The sequence below is a fragment of the Equus przewalskii genome, chromosome 10 (genome assembly GCF_037783145.1).
Source record: "Equus przewalskii isolate Varuska chromosome 10, EquPr2, whole genome shotgun sequence".
In the NCBI taxonomy this organism is placed as follows: Eukaryota; Metazoa; Chordata; class Mammalia; order Perissodactyla; family Equidae; genus Equus; species Equus przewalskii.
The window spans coordinates 8,683,046-8,702,680 of record NC_091840.1 but is presented as its reverse complement, the minus strand read 5'-3'; the positions used below and the strand labels follow the sequence as shown (position 1 = coordinate 8,702,680).

At 45.7% G+C, this 19,635-nt stretch overlaps 1 protein-coding gene across 13 annotated transcripts in view; it reads right to left on the bottom strand.

Moving 5' to 3' along the window:
• SLC39A11 (solute carrier family 39 member 11) overlaps nt 1–19,635 on the bottom strand; it is a 352,142-nt gene that overhangs the window by 127,714 nt on the left and 204,793 nt on the right. For all 13 annotated transcript variants that reach the window (XM_070560113.1, XM_070560116.1, XM_070560114.1 and 10 more), the window contains one exon: nt 9,560–9,730. In XM_070560113.1, the coding sequence (XP_070416214.1) occupies nt 9,560–9,730 (171 nt within the window). The remainder of the gene's footprint in view (nt 1–9,559; nt 9,731–19,635) is intronic.

Here is a 19,635-nt window from a genome sequence, read left to right as displayed (position 1 = left end):
AGCCAAAAAAGAGATTACGCCCTCGCTCTGAAGGCTTGCACTTACTGTGTTGGCTTCCTGTGATGACTGATTCACTCTGCACTGCATTATAATGAGTGTGTATAAACTTCTCTTCTGTCGGATTGGAAGCTCTTTCAAGGCAAGGACTGTATTTTATTCTTTTTTGTATCTCTCAGGGTATCTAGATCTGTGCCATCCAACATGGCAGCTACTAGCCACGGGTGGCTACAAAGCACTTAGAATTTGGCTAGTGGGACAGCAAATGAATAATTTAATTTAATTTTAATTAATTTAAGTTTAAATCTGAAATTTCAACGACTTAGAATGAAAAAAGAATGCAAAATATCTCAATTTTTAAAATATTGATTCTATGTGGGAATGATAAGATTTGGGCTACTTTAGGTTAAAGTATATATTAAAAATTAATTTCACCTGCTTTTTACTTTCAACATGGCTACTAGAAAACTGAAAATGACATATGTACCTTGCACTATATTTCTGTTGGACAGGGGTGATCCAGATGCTTCCCATGTAGAAGGTATTCCAGAGGGTACTAGTTGATCAATTGTTTGGTTGGACAGTACAAACCATCACCTCTCACCTGGCCTCCATTATAACCAGAGAAAAGCATCTTTCAGGCCAGCTATCTGGTTAGATATATGATCTGTGCCCAGGAAACAAAATGAAGAAAACTGGCGACAAAGGAATAAAATCACTGTGCGATTTTGAAATGGATTAAAGTGCAGTACAACAATAGGTTGCAAAATGAGAGGAGAATTTAGATAATCAGACTGTAAGGATGTATTTCATTCTTAGTGAAGCAGCGAATGGGGCTCTGTGCTTCTTGGCAGCCAAGGTTGAAAAAAAAGGCATATACGATAAATTACGAATAGTTTCCACAAGGGAGGCCAAGCTTTTCCAGGCAGTGCATTCTAAAATAAGTATCTTATTTAGGAGCATTGAGTGATGAACAGGGCAATGTCCCTTGCAAAAACTTGACAATAAATGTGGCAATGATTTTCAGATGACAGTTAATGTCCTTTCTTCCAAATCCAACTTGAGTCAGGAGAAGCTGTTCTGTAAGAGGTGCTGGGCTGACACAGAACAATTATGTTGCCTCGCTCAGGGGATGGGTGTGTGTCTATCTGCAGAGAACCTATAACACCCAGAGGAGAGGAGGACGAGCTGGTCCGTTTCCCTGGACGTCAGACATGAACGTGATGACGAGCCTGCTGCACGTTCCCGTGCGTAAGCCACACCTCCATCCTGTGCTGTCCCCCACTCAAGAAATAAGAAACCAGATCAGGACCAAAGGGAACAAGAGGGATGGTACCATGGGGACGACCCTGTACCACACTTAAATTATTAAAAAAATTATCTGCAAATTTTGATATTTAAAGTATTTTACTCCTAACATCTTTTTGACGTGCCCATGACTGAGAACAGCGGTCTCAGGAAACAAAATATCTCCCCTAAATAGAACTCGTCCCAAGACAAACTTGGGTGGGCTCTGAACAATGTGTAAAGTTACATTTTTTGCTAAGGGTCTAGAGCAGTGCCATCTGATAGACCTTTCTCTGATAATGGAATTGTTCTGTATCTGTGCTGTCCAATACGGTACCACTAGGTGCAGATGGCTACTGAGCACTTGCCATGTGGCTAAGTATAACTGAGTATCTAACTTCTGCATGTTATTGAATTCTGGTAAACAAAAAGTAGAGCATTTGGTGGCTCCAGGATCCAGCCCCAGCCTTTCTGACTCTAAAGCCTCTGCTTGTCCACGTGGCTAGTAGCTGCTGTATTGGACAGCACAGGTCTAAAATGCCAAATTAAAACCATGTTCTAGGCAACATCTGCCTGGCCATAGAAAGACAACTGGAAGTTACTGGAAACTTTGAGTTCTAATACTAAAATGTGTTCAAATTCTCTTGCTTGATTTTTTTCTTTAATTTACATAATATGGAGGAGGATGACAAATTTAGTGTGGAAATGAGTCTTGATTTTAACCCTAATCCCCAGGCAGCCTTAGAACGTAGCTTACTTGATCTGAAGGCCAGAGCGAAGGGCACAGGCATACGTGTGTCTGTAGCCCGTGGCAGGATTTGATAGCAAACCTAACAGTTGCCCTGTCGCTTTTTTGGGGAATCACGCAGGGATCCCAGAGTTGCGATTTCACCCTCTGGGTGTTTGTGTCCGCTCTCAGGCTCAAATCCAAAGTGTAATTTGGGACTGTGCCACCTGCTTCTGTGACAGCACAGAACCAGGAACACGATACGCTGAGCAAAATGTCATCCCAGACAGGAGCCTGCGCTAACTATAATGTCAGGCTTCCCACAGAGACACAGATAATTAAAGGAGGATATTACAGTGTTTCCAAACTCCTGGAGTAAACGAGAAGCATCTTCAAATATAACCTGTTGGAGATGAAAATAAAAGTGATCTGAGATGGTCCCACCTGAGACCACCAAGGCCAGAACCAAACAATCACTGAGGAGCAAAGTGAAGCCAAAAGTAGGAGGGAGGAGGGAGGCAGGGGAGGAGGAGGAGGTGGGAGGGAATTAACATTTCTCAGGTCCTACTGTTTCTGGGCATCGTGATATGCACTTCATAGCCGATGACACAGTGAGTGGCCCTGCTTGCTGCCATCGCTGCTGTCTCACTTAGTATTGAACTGCGAGATAGATGTTCTCTCCATTTTACAGATGGGCAAACGGAGACTCCCACGATCTTACCTAAGGTCACCGAGCTAGGAAAGCACTGGGAGGCTCCAGGATCCAAGTCCTGGCCTGCCTGACTCTAAATCCTGTGCTTGTCCCATCTCTCCACATCACCCTCCTTGACGCGGTTCAAGGCTTGATGATCCCCTTGGGTCCTGAACCACCCTCACTTGGTGGTGGTGGCTGCCCAGGTGTTTATTCTACACGTATCTGCAGACCGCCCGTGTTACATGCCCTGTGTGCGGGTGAGGCTTTGGGTCCCGGCCTCCTCTGCCCAGACCTCCTGGTTGAACTGAGCCTGTTCCATCTGGAGCGATAGGCACACCAATGTGCCAACGTGCTGCCGCAGACATCAACATCCAATGTGCCGAGCTTCCAAAAGTGAGAGGCACTTCCTCAACTCCTCTGCGACCACCTTGGAAAACCTTTGTGGCCCACCGGAAGGAAAGAAACATAGCTCACGGTAGCAAGAGGCAGACTGAAGGCAAGATACAGGGATGAGCCTGAATCAAGCTCTACCGATACCTGCTTGTGTGACCTTGAGCTTGGTCTTTAACTTCTCTGGGTCTCAGTGTCTAAGATGTAAAACAGGGATACAAACATCGAAATCACATACGTTGAGCACTTTACATCAGCAACTTCGAAAGGCCCCAGTAGCAGCCTCTAGTGTTATCAGCGTATTTTATTACTGCCAACGATTTGTGGCTTTGAGTGCTGCTCAGCTACTCATTAACTGAGCCTGGGTCTCTGGCCTCGGAGAACACCCCTCCAGTTTCTGGAAGCAGAGCAGCGTGCAGTAGAGGCTGCTGCATCAACTTTTTCCGGAGAAAGGTCCATGTCTAATAACAGAATTTTCTACTCAGTCTTTGTCCCAGGAAAATGAAGACTCATTAAGTTCTTCTTTCTAGCTATTGGCTCCTTCCTGCAAACTATAAGTGCCGCCCCTCCAAAGCCACTCTTGCAGCTGTGGCGACCACACTAGGGTGAACCAAATGCCCAGGCTCAGGCCACCAACTCTTCTAGCCGCTTCTTCTAGGGAGCTTTAAGGATAAAGAAGATGTGGTATATATACACAATGGAATACTACACAGCCATAAAAAAGAATAAAGTCGTCCCATTCACAACAACATGGATGGACCTTGAGGGAATTATGTTAAGTGAAATAAGCCAGACAGAGAAGGACAATCTCTGTATGACTCCACTCATTTGAGGAATTTAAACATGCGGACAAAGAGAACAGATTAGTGGCTACCAGGGGAAAAGGGGGGTGGGGAGTGGGCACAAAGGGTGAAGGGGTACACCTACAACATGATTGACAAACAATAACGTACAACTGAAATTTCACAAGATTGTAAACTATCATAAACTCAATAAAAATTAACTTAAAAAAAAAGAGAATTTCAAACATAAAGGAGAGCCCACCGTATCGTGGAGACCCACAGAAGTTAAATGTCGTCCCTTAGCCTACCTGGTGGCTGCAATGATAAAAGGGAGCTGGGAGACCTGACTCTCAAACAGCCTCTCCTCTCCTAGAGGGGAGGTGAGGTGCCACCATGTACCAGTCATTGCAGGTGCTCAGACATATACTGAGCTTCAATATGAACTGTAACATGGGACCCAAAAAAGAAGACAGCATGGACCTTCTTGCAAGATGCTCCATCTATGGGGGCAAATGAACATGTTTAAATAATTGCCATTCGGGGCGATAACTATCATGACAGAAGCGACGCAGGACACAGCGAGCCATCGCAAAGGAAGGTTGACGGACACTGTCAAATAAAGGAAATTAATACTGTGCTATTTGTATTATTTTGCACAGAATCATCCAATGCCAAGGCTGGAAGGAAGCACAGTGGTAATTTAACACACCCCGCTGAATTTTCAACTGGGGTAGGGTTTGTATGAGCGAACCCGCTACAATCCCTTTAAGCTCTAATTTTAACTTTCCCAAGGACACAGCCACGGAAAAGCTGTTAATACCATAAGCTCTTCATGAGAAGAGATTAGGAGGAACTCAATTGCTAGTTGATCTCTAATTCCACTCAGACACAGACAGGAGCTCGTTTTCCTAAGGCCCAGAAGTCTCTGCAAGGCTCAGAGCCCTTGAGTCTCACGAGATTGCATGAAAAGCACTTTAAGAGACAGTGTGCTCAAAAGGCTACCGTCTGGGGTTGCTTTTGCAGAAAACATGTCCTTTCCTCAGATATCGTTTTCCAAAGGATTCGAGCGCCCCAGTCCACAGCCACCGATGCACACAGGCAAAGCCAGAGAAGGAAGGCGGAATGAGGTGGAGAGGCATCTCTACCCTTGGAAGCATTCGTGTTCAACACACGTGCCAGCCGGGCTCACGTCTGCTGGCCTCCATCAGTCACTACCATTTCTTCCTAGAAGGCTTAAACTGCTTGCACACCTGCACACTTGTTTCTCTAAAGTGTGGGTTCTTTCCTGCTCTAGGGGTGTGGATAGACTTCACGAGGTCTGTGAACACCCAAAGCTGCCTGCAAACTGTTGTGTGTGCAACCTTCTCTCGTGAAAGGGTCCATAGCTCTGATCAGATTCCCGAGGATTGTGAACCACAGAGGTCTAAGAACTCATTTGTCCTTGCACATGTCAATTAAACATTAACCCAAGTGCCCTGGGTGTGCGCACAGGCCTACGTGGGTGTCCTGCACTCCAAAAACCTCCAGGGGACAGGATACTCGCTAACAAGCTCTCCTTTTTCCTTCCACATTAAAAAAAACTGTTTTTTTAAACAAAATGTCATCCCCAGGACATAGAAAACTGAACCAGCAAAGACAAAAAACTTCAAAAAAATCAATTATCCATTTAGTCGCTGTGAAAAGTCTATCTTAAAACCCAGAGTCTCAGGGAATGTCAAAGCTCTAGTTAAATTTTTAATAAACTATAAAGGATAATGTGAAAGAAGAGACCTTTTCAAAGGCAAGCTGGTGACAGACAGGCTCTTGAACGATTCTCATCAAAGGACTGCGGGCGGGTGAACTCGTCAGACTGGAGTGAGAAGCTCGCGCCTCCAGGAATGAGCCACGGTGGGGTCCTTGCGTCTGTTTGTATGCAGACCCTTGGTGATTGCATTCAGTGTCCTAGGCTTAAATAACATTCTGGCACCAATGATCCACACATTTATCCCTCCCATCCAGACTTCTTCACTCCCCGACTCCAAACTTACATATCCAGCTGCCTAGACAATATCCCCACTTGAATGTCTACCAGCAACCAACCAAACCTCACAGTCCCAAACGGAATTCCTGAGGTTCCCTCGAAAACCTGCTCCAGCTGCGGTCTCCCCCATCTCCGTGCACGGCAACTCCGTCCTTGCAGCTGGTCAGCCCTGAAACCTTGGGGTCCTTCTGGCTCTCCTCTCTCTCTCACGTCCCACATCCACTCCATCTGCAAATTCATTGGCTCTCCCTTCAATAGATACCAGAACGGGATGCCTGCTTACCACCCTCAGCACTACCATGCTGGTCTGAGCCGCTGTCATCTTCGACCTGGATTCCCGCAGTGGCCTCTGCACAGCTCTCTCTGCTTCCACCCTCGCCCCTCTAAAGTCCAGTCCGAACTCAGCACCTAGAGAGAACCCTTTAAAGCACAAGTCAAATGGCGTGGGGTGGCTCATCTCCCACAGAGTAAAAGGGCCTCCGCATTCCACCTCGGGCAGGGCTGATCTCCCTGCCCTCACCTGTACTCCTCTCCCTCCCATTCTCCCTGTTCCATGCACACTGGACTCCTGGCTACTTCTCAAAGGTGCCAGACAGGCTCATGCCCCAGGGCCTTTGCACTGGTGGCTCCCTCTCCCTGGAACACTCACTGTCCCCAGAGATCTGCACGGCTGACTCAAATGCAAGGAGGTCTCAATAAGACCCATCCTGACCACTCTATTTAAAATTGCAACTCTTTCCTATAACACCCCTCATCGTCTCTGCTCTGTTGAACTTTTTCTTTCATTATGGTATTAACCACCTGCTAACACAGTATATAATTCACTTACTATTGCTATGTTCATTGCCTATCTCCCCTCCTGTAACAGTTATGGGAGGCCAGGGAGCTTGGTCTGTTTTATGACAGACACAACTCAAGTATCTAGCACACATTATTAAAGTACAATTAATAAAGGCAAGACTGGGGGCCGGCCCGGTGGCGCAGCGGTTAAGTTCGCACGTTCCGCTTCTCGGCGGCCCGGGGTTCGCCGGCTCGGATCCCGGGTGCGGACATGGCACCACTTGGCACGCCATGCTGTGGTAGGCGTCCCACGTATAAAGTAGAGGAAGATGGGCATGATGCTAGCTCAGGGCCAGGCTTCCTCAGCAAAAAAGAGGAGGACTAGCAGTAGTTAGCTCAGGGCTAATCTTCCTCAAAAAAGAAAAAGGGGGAGAGGGGGGTGAAATAAAAAAATAAAGGCAAGCCTGGGAAAGAAATTTCCCTTCTAACTTCTCGATCCAGGCAAGCCAGCTGCTCTCCAGTTTACTGAGCCAGTGACTGTCACCACTGCGCTTCTGATGAAGCCAACGCAGCTGAGATTCCTCTGAGCCACTCGGCCCTCATTTCAAAAGATCCTACTGCCTTCACCGAAAAAGAGACACGTGGTTGAACTTGGACTTGGAAATGCCAAGGACCCAGAAGAGGGTCTCCTGTTAGGGAAGAAGTACAATTTGAATCCATGCTGACTTAGCATCATCGACTTTTGGTGTCACTCCACACATCATCTCACCAACACACCCTTGTTTCTGGCCTTAATCCAAGTTCTCACTCGAGTCAGAAAACATTTAAGAGAGTGTATGCTGCCTGCCTCTCCCTGACCTTCTGTCAAAATGAGCCGGGAAACAATTCCAGGTGAGCATATGGGACACAGCAGGGCAGGGGCGGGCGGGTATGGGAAGCTGATTCTCAGCTGCTCAAAGCCCACTGCTATGAGACCTGGATCTTACAATACTTTTTTTTTCTGCAGGGAGACAGAGAACGGCCATGGGATACCTCAAGCCAGGATGGCTATCTCGCTTGGCTCTAAACCCACTGGACAGATCTTTCTTCTTTTTCAGCTGGTTCACGGAGTCTCAAATGGCAGAAACATAGCTACTCTGACAGCTGAAAATACAACACATGTAACTTCTCTTCTCTCGTCATTAGCATTTAACAGGTCGAAAGGGCCTGTAGAGGTTTTCAAGCTGTCCTCTGCAGAGCCCTCGGTCTTCCAATGAGCTCTTTAAGATATTGGAGTGAATGTGACCAGACCCTCCCACCAGAGCGAATCCACTTTGTGTGCTGGGGTCCGACATAAGACCTCATCTCGAGGCATACAGAAAAGCAAGCTCTAGTAAACCAACCCAAGGAGTTTACTCACAACCCAAAGGAAACAAGCCAACAGGGAAACAAGAGAGAAATAGATGCTGAAGTCAAATCTGGGGCAAACCAGCCTATATGATCATATGTTAGAAAGTCCTAAGATCAGGATAGAAACAATAGAGAAAAGTACGTCTCATCTAGAGAAAGATCTGAGCTTAAAAAGTACTTGGACACAAAGTGGTTTAGACAGATTTAACATATACTGGAGCACATAACATATTGAAATTTTCATTCTTTGAAGATGACCAAAAAAAGTCTTCAATGTACAAGCCAAAGAATATCAAGTTATCCACAGAGGAATAAACTCGGTTTGGCTGTAGCCTTTCTTCCACAGTATTGAAGCCAGAAGAAACTGGAGCAACACCTATAAGAGCTTCAAAGAGACACATGTGCTTCTAGCAAGCTTTGCCCAATCCAGTCATTGCTCCTGTAATAGGGTCACAGGTTGACATTATGAACTATGCAGGGACTCATAATATATCACCTGGGGATGCTCCCCGAGCAAAGTCATTCCTCACACTTGAGTTCCAAAACAATGAGAGATGGATCAGAATGTTTAAGGACTCAAGATCGAGGAAGTCACAGCTGGAAAGGAGGACAGGAGCATCCTTAACACTAATGACAGCTACCATGATTCACCTGCTCATATGGCCAAGCCAATCTGTGTGCGCGTATACATATATCATCTTATTTAATTACCAAGATAGATGCAGTTTATTTTGTAAATAATATGCCGGTTACCTCAGTAGTAGCATTATGCTCATTTCATAGATAAGGAAACCAACATTCAGAGAGCTCAGGAACTTGTCACGACAAACCAACGGGTACATAGTAGAGCTGGAATTCCAAAACATAACCCAAGGACTTCCTCAGGTTCCCTTGATTTATTATTTTTTTTACAGTATCTTTATTCTTTTTTATGCTTATCTGTGTTTTCTAGTTACTCTAAATGAAATGTATTATTTTTGAAATAGAACACCAATACACTTTTTTCTATTAAAATAAATCCAAAGAGACAAATTACTCCAAAACGCTAATAAGGAAAGGATTGGCAAGGACATTTCAGAAAGATGCCCATGTGAAGAAAGCAGGTATGGCAAACATCAGCATTATACTTTATCGAATTCAAGATTTTAAAAGAACACTAGGCAGAACCAGAGACATGCCGCGTTTATAAACGGTGCACTCCACAACGGTCATGCAATAGTTACGAATTTATGCTCCAAATGACTTGCAACCAAACAAGTAAAGAAAGGAACTCATAGGTGGAAATAGGAGTGGAACTGTTTGAAGTAACTGGAACAGAAACTTTTACCATATGATGATCAATCTAGAACAAGTAACCCAAAAAATAAAGTCAAGAAAGATCTGTACTCCTCCCCCTCAAAAAAGGACCCACCCCATGATGGCCCATGCCCCTTTTCCAGCCAGGCAACGGGGCCCACAGGCAGGTGGCTGGACCGCTCGGGGCAAGACCTCACCTGGCACGTTGTGGATGGTGATGGCCAAGATGAGCAGTGCGATCCTCCGCCAGCTGCTGCCGCCGGGCTGCGCCAGGTTCCCTCGAGAAGGCGCGAGGGCAGCAGGGCCCTCTGGAAGGTCGGTGGCCGCCACCTTCTTCCTCTGATAGGCCTCCCCATTCTCACTCTTGTCTGAGCAAAAAGAGAGGGAGGGGAAGAGAGAGAGGTTTTGAAAATGCACACGTGGGTACCTGGACAAGCAGGAGCAGGAGGAAGCTCTCAAGACAGGCAAATGGCCTCCTTCCTAACTTCCCGATGGACGGTGTAATCTTCTGTTTGTTCCTTCATTCCTCCACTCACTCATTCATTCATTCAGCAAACATTCACCGAATAGACATTCAGCGCCCAATATACAGGTACTAAAAACGGTAAAAGAGATGAAAATGGGGGTATCCTAGCAATGCCTATTTAAGAGAAATTGAGTAACGACTGGCAGCACAGATTCTGGAAGCAGCCTGCCTGGCTCACTTCCTGACTCATCCACTTATCAGCTGTGTGATGCCGAACAAGCTGTTTAACCTCTTTGTGGCTTAGTTTCCTGATTCACAAAACAGGATAATAATAGCCCCTATTCCACAGGCAATTGTGCGGATTAAATGAGAGACTGCGTGAAAGGGCTTACATGCACTCAGTGCTGTGAGTGGACTGTGGCTGTTGTTACATGTCCCCTGTCTCCCACAGCCTGAGAGAATTATATCAGAAGCGACCTGCTGTCCTGGTCACACCGACTCAGGCGGAACCTATTCAGATGCCAGGCTCAGCCAATCAGATTCTCTCCCGAGAGATGCAGCACTGGATTGTGGAAGGACTCGGTGGCTTGAGCATGGGTTCTGAGTCCAAAAGGCCACAATGTCAAGGCAGTCATGAGGGACCACGCAAGAGTGGAACGAGGAAGCAGCTTGACAGACAGACAGAAGGAAGCAGATACACATGGACAAACAGAGATAGGAAATCACACGGCCAGCCTCGGTGCCAGAGGATATTCTAACCCTCATGGGCCAACCACAGAACCTCGGCCTTGGGTTTCATAAACTAAGCCTCCTTTTAAAAGTTCCCTAAAATCATATATATATATATTTGAAGGGTGTCGTTTCTTAGGACCAGGTTGTCCCAAATACCCACAGTCCCCTAGGTTATTTGTTTATTCCTAGTGGAGGCAAATCGCCCAGATCTGAAACACAGAACACGAGTGAGGTGGAGCATCCGGACGGATTTGTGGGAGAGGTTTCCAGAAGGAGGAGGGTCTGGAACAGATCTTAAACGAGTGGTGGCACAAATGGGAAGGAGGGTCTCTCTATCATAAGCACCCGCAAAGCCTAACTCAGATGTCACAGACAGGTCCCCAGCACGTTTTCCACCAGAAGCAGGGGAACCACGCACTCCAGTTCTGGCTTGCTACCCTAGGGGGATTATTAGTGTCCCGTGGCACTCTCAGAAGTGTCCTGGTTTGGATGATAAATTCCATGGCTCCCCAGGCTGGAGGAAACAGCAGAAGCTTGGCTGACACTCTGCTCTGTGGGAAGACATCCCTGCACAAGTTAGCGGACGTCACTGTGAAGGGCAGGAGAGATCCCTCGTGGCATGTCTAGTGCTGTTCTCTATTTACACATTTTCTACAAGCAAAAGAACTCTCACCTCTAAGCTGAAAGTTGCAGACAATTTTCCCAAAGGCAAATTAAGAAACAACAGGCAACTGTGTGGCTTCCTTTCTCCCTGACCATGGCATTCGGCCTGGCCTCTCCTTACTCCTAGTCACAAAGTAAGGCAAGGCTGTTTACCTTCTCCCTTGGGGGGCTTCATTTAAAGACCAGATCTCACCAGGTAAACTTGATCGGATCTTTGATGCCCTTTTTGGATGGGCCTGCCCAAGTGGAATACTGTTTTATATCTCAAAAAACATGCAAAGGATAAAGCGCTTCTTCGGAAAATCCTTTTGTGCTTGTTTCCTCACATGAAGCCAGTGCAGCTTCAAGAGGAAGGAGTGCCAAAGAGCAGGTTGACTCCCCCTCCCCGGGTCCCAGTTGGTGCTCTCACAAACAGCTGACCTCAGCGCTGTTAGGGAGCAAGGTCTTTTCCGGGTCCTCCGAAATGCACGGACGCCAGCCCTCCAAGGGGCAGCAGCCACAACTCACAAAACCGGCCTCTGAGAACGCAGCTGTCTCAAGTGGACAGTGCTCGAGGCGAAGCTAAATCCTCACCGTGTGGTATCCACACTGTGTGCGTGAGTGTGTGTGCGTGCAAGCACACGACTGCTGCTCGGAACCCTCTTTCTTGCCTCAGACATCAGACAGCCTTCATGTATGTTCGCACATGTGTGTGTATCTACACACATATGGGGGAATGTGTTGCGCATTCTAAGTTGACAATATCTGATGACTTAGGCTGCAGTGGCTGGTCGGGAAATTGAACTAAACATCTGGGATTTCAAGCCCATAAACACCAAAGCTGAGAGCAGAGCTCTCAGTGCTGCCAAAGAGCTAATAAGCTGCGTCGTGCGGAGGGCGCTCGGCCGTCTCCTGGACCAGTCAGTGAACGCCACGGATTCCCCGGGCTTCCACTGAGCACAGAGACCTGACCTAAATGCTCTCCAGTGGGCTGATAGGGGCAAAAAGAACCCCAAAACTCTTCCTTTGGGGGCTTTATAATTTAAGAGAGGACAGACAGGGAAGACACGAATAAATTCCTTTAAATCTAAGGGACAGAAATGCACTCTCTAACAAGCACTGAAGGCTGCGCTTATTTCTGTCAGTGTCACAAAAAAGATTGGACTCCAAATATCCTGCAAATAACGCACAGAGAGCAACAGAGATGGGGCACCATTAGCATATTCCAGCACCATACACATGTTTAACGGGAATATCGAGAAGCATAAAGAGTTATTAATCGAGGTAAAGATACACGCCTCGCCTTGGGGTCCTAACGTGTGAAAACTGGTGTCAGGGCCTTCCCTAGTGGGAAACAGGAGGGTGTGAATGCGTGATGTCCTTGTGAAAGCTAAATAAGCCACCATTTGGGAACAGACACTAATGAGTCTGCAGCGAGGAAAATGAGTCCAAACAAATCATTACAGAGAGTACAGATGCATCCTGAGCAATGAATCTTCTCGTCGCTCCTGGTAAGGCTGGTTAAACCATTGCACACCAACAAGGAAAACGCCAGCACCGTGGGCAAAGGGTGACCGGTCAATGGAGGGAATTGCCAAGCCCAGTGTGGAGTGTAGGGGTGGGCCAGAGTGACAAGAGCCTGCAAGATTTCTTGAAAGAGTAAAAGTTTGGGCACTTTTGAAGTAGGGCTCGGCAAAGAGGAAGGATATTCAGGGATGGAACAGCCGATGTCAGCCGATTCAGAAATGGAAAACATCATCGGCAACATAGGGTAATAGGTGGTACTGAGAACTTTTAATCCTCCAGCCTTACAAAAGCCCCAGGAAGGAGAGATCATCCCTTTTAACAAATGAGAAAGTTGGAGAGCAGAGAGCTGAATAACTGGTCCCAGGTCACAGCCAGTCCAAGATGGATTCAGGAGTCAAACCAGGTCCCTTGGGTCCAGAGGCCGCCTCTTAACCAGGGCCCTGCGGTTGACTGGGGGTGGAGGCAGGGAGTGTTGATCTGCTCCTTTGCTCACCAAAAAGGGCAGCGGGAGCAGTCCCTGCAGTAACATTTCGGGGCTTGAAATCCCAAATGTTTAGTTCAGAGAAGTTCAGGATGCAGAGAGGGTCTGGCGAGCTGGCGTTGACTGACACCAGAGGGCAAAGGGCTCAGTGGAAATCTCGTATCTACAATCACGCCCTCTCACAGACACACCTGAAGAGGTTTCACGAAAATGTCGTTTCTTAACCCACCAGACCTACTATTCCTAAGTGTAAAGCAGCTGTGAGTAGGAAACATTCACACCAGGCATGCAACACAGGGCTACCGTTCTTTCAGGAAAGTAGAAAGGAAAGACTTCAAAGTTGCTCATCATCAAAGAAAAAATTTTTTTAAACTCAAGCATCTATGAATCCACAAATAGAAGGGACCCACTGCTGGGGCTCAGCCTGTCATCCCCCCGCTTCGTCTCCCCCGGAGAGGTGCCTCGTTGCTGCATTTGAGAATGAGGACCACAGGGGAACAGACACTTCTCCTGCTGACTCACCGGGGGACCTTATGTGACACATTCGCTTCCTGGTTTCCTCTCCTCCAAACGAGGGATGTGATTCTTGTCCCAACACCTTGTGTCATAGAGCAAAAGCAGACCTGGTCCGGCAGGCACAGCTTGGGGGCCATAAGCCAACCCCGCTGCCTGGGTAAGCCGCCTCTCCCTCAGGGCTCAGCTTCCTCCCCTGCGATGTGAAAAGCCCTGATCGGTGGCTCCGAACCATTCTAGAGCAGCAGTGATGTTTATAAGCACGATGGAAGCCACAATCTTCTCTCCAGCAAAAAAATACACAGAAAGATGATTTTGAAAGAATTTTTGAATCCTTATGGATTTGAGGACCTCAGACTGAGAACATCTTGCTAGATAAATGCCACATTAACCTTTGTTTTCATAACCCATGGGACCGGTCCCACTAGGAACACAGGATGTTTGCCGTCCCCGGGATGATGCAACTGACCAGATCTAACAGGACCAGTGATGGAACCTCAGTCTCCAATGAATACGGCAACACTGATTAACAGATCACCAGCCACGAGAGCTTTCAAAATATCCCCAAGATGTCACTGGAGATGACTTGGTTGAATTAGCACAAACAGGCAAATCCTCATCTGCTCAGCACAGAAAACTTCAAATCCCTGGAAAAACACTTTCTTTCTAAACCCCGGTCACAAAACAGAAAACAAAGAGTAGTCAACGATGTGTCTTCACTAGGTTCTAAACATGCACAAATGAAATCAAAAGGCAGATCAAAAGCAGGGAAAGAGGAGGATCTTTACTTATATTTACTTATGTTTCTCCTTCCTTCTTGTTTCCCAGAGAATCCGCATAATTTGGGGAAGAAGAAATTAGCAACACGAGTGTGACAATGCTTGCTAAGAACTTGTTTCTGTTTCTTTCATCATTTACGGGACGAGAATGGCTTCCTTTATATAATTAACGCTGAATTTGAACTTGAACTAATTACTCAACATTGGTTAGCATCCACTCTGGCACCTAGAGAAGCCAGGGCCCGTGGAGGCCCTTCTTGACAGTCACCTGGAAATTCAAGACAGAGCCAAGGTGGTTCTCCCAGTCCTGGCAAAAGTCACCCCAGCTCACAGACATTCAAAACTAAACCTATCCACAACCCTCACCTGTTTCCTTTTTGTAACGCTGTAAACATAACTACATTAAAGACCATTCCCCAAAGAGAAAACATCCCCAATACTTTTAACACGCCTATCATTTGTCCCTACCCCTTGCCCAGTTCATGCATGTTTATGTTTTGCCTTTTTGCAGTCAGGCCAAATGGTGAAGAGAACAGATGCTGGATCACACTGGCTGCTGTGGGATTGTGGCTCTGTCAACTGTGGGATCATGGCTCCATCAACTCTGGGATTGTGGCTCCGTCAATTATTAGCCATAAGGCTTCAGGCAAATGCTGTCTCTGCCTCAGGGCACAGTGCCTGGCACAAGAAAAGTACAATTTCATATTTCACTTCTTTCACTTAAAACACAGAAATATCTTCCAAATTTCTTAGCCTCTAGTTTCTAATGGCTCAAGGGCATTTGGCTTATTTCTAAGGCTATTGTTTGTGAAACCATTTCTTTTTTATTCGTTTGAAGGGTCATTCTTTCTTTTCCAGATGCTAAAAGGTGCAGTGCCTCTCTTCTGCCACATGGGGGCATGCTCTTTCTGCTCCCTCCCACCAAGAATGGGCACCCACCAAAGGAAAGTACCGCTGATTTCAGACACTAATTCATTATTTATGGCTTCATGATTCGTATATACCATTGGAACATGTAAGAGGGGCTGACCTATCTCAGGAAAAAGAGCTTAGCACATGAGCTCCGGTGGAGCTGTAGCACACACTGCATTTTGCAAATGCAAATGCAGGTATATGCATTTGAAAATAAACAGAGAAAATTCCCTTCATTTACCCCTTGCTCCCTTTCCACCTTCCACTACCCACCTCTTCAAACTAATTTTGGCTTCAATTTCCCAAAAAAGGAGAGGCGTCAGTTGAAATGGAGAGAAAACCAAAAAAAAATTAATTCTTGACTTTTGATCTTTCTAGGGACCAAGTCCTGGTGGTGTGGGGAGCAAAAGGATTTTCAAGGGGGTGATTCTGACTGTTTAACATTTCTGCCTTAAATGTTGTCTTTTGACCCCACTGGACACTTGAGATGGGAGTCAACATCAGGAATTGGGAAGGTGGGAGCGCTGTGGATTGGCAATATGATGCAGTCAATCGTTTGTCAAGAGCCAATAAAAAGAGGGAAGGAAAAATGATGCTCATGATGCCTTCCCGGGGAGAAATTCCTTAGCTTCTCTGAGCCTCACAAGGTGACTCACTCAGGAGTGTCCTTAGATCCTCCAAAACCCCTTGGCATGGCCAACACATATGCTGCAGACATGAAGTCTCATCATAAAACCAGCAGCAGAGCATTCATGTAAATTTTATCCATTTAATAAGTTGAATGGGTTTAAGTGGTCAAGGCGGGGCTGGTCAGCCACTTGGTCCATCTCGCCATTGGGCAAGTGACCCAAATAAAATACTCCTGCCAATAACCTCATTTCTGATCATAAAGATATAAATGCACATTAAAGCCACCATGGAAACCCTAAAAGTATGCAGAAGAAAATTAAAATCACAGATAATCACCTCACCTAAAAAAATAATATTTAGAGTCTGGTGTATTTCCTTCCATGCTTTCCCAAGTGGTTTTACATAACTGAGATATCATATTATACAACCGTAGACTGCTTTTCATTCCCACTAAACATAACACAAGCATTTCCTCCATATGATTAAAAACCCATACAAGCATTTCAAGCAATACAAATTATATTTACATTCTCATACCATTGGGCATGTAGGCTATTTTAAATTTTTTTCCCCATAAATATCACTGCAAAAACTTAACCTATATAAACAATCAGGACTTTGGACAAAGTTCCCAGAAGTTGAACTGCTGATCAAACGGCCTTGATGCATCTGTCTAATTAATTTCCAGAAAGGCCAGGCCATTTACACTCCTGTGAGCAGAGTCGACAAGTTCTCATGCCATTTCTTAGTCAGCCTGGGTATTTCTCATTTTAAAAATAAGTGTATTCATTTATGGGGGAAACGACATTTCCCTCAATTTGTATTTCTCTGACTATAAGTGAAGTTGAACAATTTTCATAGTTTCAGGCATATTTTTTTCCTCTCTTGCGAAAGGTCTTCTGTCCAAACGAGGTCTCTTTAAGTGATGATAATGTGATTAGCTAACTCCTTACAGACACGGGTAATTTTCCTGTGATCCACTTAGGTTTGTCAGTGACTAATGAGACGTTGCTGGCAGCAGCACATATTACCGCACAGCAGACAGATGTTTCCACCTGGCCAAGCTGGAGTTTCAGCCTGTATTTTTCAAATTCCTTTTTGAGAGTTCAAGACATCATAGTTCAGCCTTTTTTAAAAAAAAGTGTTAGCTGCTTTATTTATCCACTATCTGATATGGTCCCAAAAGCTACTTTTCTCTCTCAATATGAAACAACACTCTTCAAAAGTAGAGGATATCGGGGCTGGCCCTGTGGTGTAGTGGTTGAGTTTGCGTGCTCTGCTTTGGCAGCCCGGGGTTCGCAGGTTCAGATCCCGGCCGTGGACCTGGCGCCACTCATGACACCACGCTGTGGCAGCATCCCACATAAAACAGAGGAAGATTGGCACAGATGTTAGGTCAGCCACAATCTTCCTCAAGCAAAAAGAGGAAGACTGGCAACAGACATTAGCTCAGGGCCAATCTTCCTCACTAAAAAAAAAAAGTAGAGGCTATGTAAGAACTTCTCTTGCTTTCTTAGTCTTTCTCTCCACAACCCTGGATTCTCGTAAGCAACACAGCAGCTTTGCAAACAGTACATAGAGCAAAGAGGATCCAGTGCATACAGGACCCTTGCTAGAGTTTCCAGATTTAGCAAATAGAAAGACATGGTGCTCAGTTGTATTTAAATTTCAGATAAAACAAAAATTTTAAGTATAAGTATGCCCCAAACAGTGCATGGGATATACTTATACCAAAAACTTTTCACTGCTTATTTGAAATTTGAATTTAACTTGGTATCCTGTATTTTATCTGATAGTCCTACTTCTGCCCAACTTAGGGTCTGAGTTCTAGGAGGGGGACAAGGTGGGCGAACTGACTGCACTTGACTCTGATAGCAGCCATGCATTCGTCTCAGTGCAGAACCTTTCAAGGATGCGCTGCATGAGTCATTATAACCCAGGGCAGGAAAAGATCCCATTAGAGACCACGGAAACTTCACGGAAAGATAACTGAAGTATTTATTAGATTTAGTTACTAAGCTTTAGGCAGAGAAGCATCTGGAGTTGAAGAAACATGCTGATAAACTTACTTCCAATCTTTGTAACTATAATTGACATCCCCAGTTATCATTCTAATAATCACAAGCCACGTGCTTTTCAGAGGGTCAAATGCTGCCTGTGTAAGCAGGCTGACTCGATTCTCTTGTCTTTTCAGTCAGCGCCTATTTTCCAGGCATTGAAAGCAATCCATGCCTTACCTTGGATGCTTATGAATAAGCAATTGCTTAGCGACAACACAGACACAAATAGATTTGCATAATTGGTAAAAAAATTAAATGTACATTAGAAGAAGAGATGGGTTCACTATTAGCTAAAGATTTCTCATCCATTAAGCAAACCACCCACTAAAACGTCGCTTGTTCCAAATAGCTAAGTAAGGTAATCATTTCTACTCTCAGTCAACAGAGCCAAAATTTCCAGCTAGATTAAAACGCCCACCTACCAGGTCAGCTCTTCTACTTTAAAGGGACAAACAACTACTTTATCAATGTGAACTCACTCCTGATGAATTAATTGTGGTCGAAAAATAAATCCCAGGTGGACACCAGAGCTGTCTCTACAGTTCTTCTTGGCCCGCCCTGCACAAACGCCCCACTGGGAAGGACCACCATAGGTTCTGGGGGTCCACCAGCAGAAGGCATTTGCTTTAAAAGAGTCCCGGCACACTCATTAGAGAAAGGGCATTTGGGGGAACACCATGCTTATAAGAGCTCTGGAAAGGACTCGGCCTCTCCCACAAAGACGGTAGCTCCTTGCTTAACGTATAAGCTGTAAATTATCAGGTCAGGGAGGAGGCATCTAAGAGAACAGCTCCTATTTCAGGCTCACGTCCAATTGTTAATATTAACTGAATTGTGATTTGGCTCACTTTCGCCACTGACATTATGCAGCTCTGCCATCTCCTGTAATTCTGAGAATAAAGACCACCAGACCACTGGATCTCCGAGTGGGGAGTGGAGCCCATCCACGGCAGGCTCACGGTGGCAGCACCTCAAACACTGACTCCTGGACTCCGCTCTGGCTGCTACCAAATCAGAACCCCTGGAAGAAGGGCCCAGGAACCTGCACGGTGCAAGCCACATGACCCTCCACTCTCACCCCAAGGTAATTCTGACACAGGCTTAATTTTAAAAATTAATGTTTTAGACCACCCAACTACAACTTAGTCGAGGTCCTTCCTCTGTACTTCAATTTACTTCAGTCCAAATATTACTGCCTAATTAGGTGTCTCAAAGCAGCAGACAGGGATGTACCTGAGCCTCATTAACAGCTGGGCACTGAAGGACAGATATTTCTCTTTTCCAAACACACAGTGGGAAAGGCACAGGAACTTAAAACTAGAAGGTGAAAAGTAACTGAATTGTCTTGATAGCAACCATCAACTCCCCACATCAAATAGAAACCCTCTTTTTTTCTTAGAGGCTATGGGCCATCACAAGGAAATGCAACCACCAGCAAAGAATTGAGAGAAAAACAAATTCCCCCAAACCAAGGCAGTCTCTCATTTTTCCCTACGTCCATATAGAGTCTGTGTAGGGTCTGTGTGGGGTC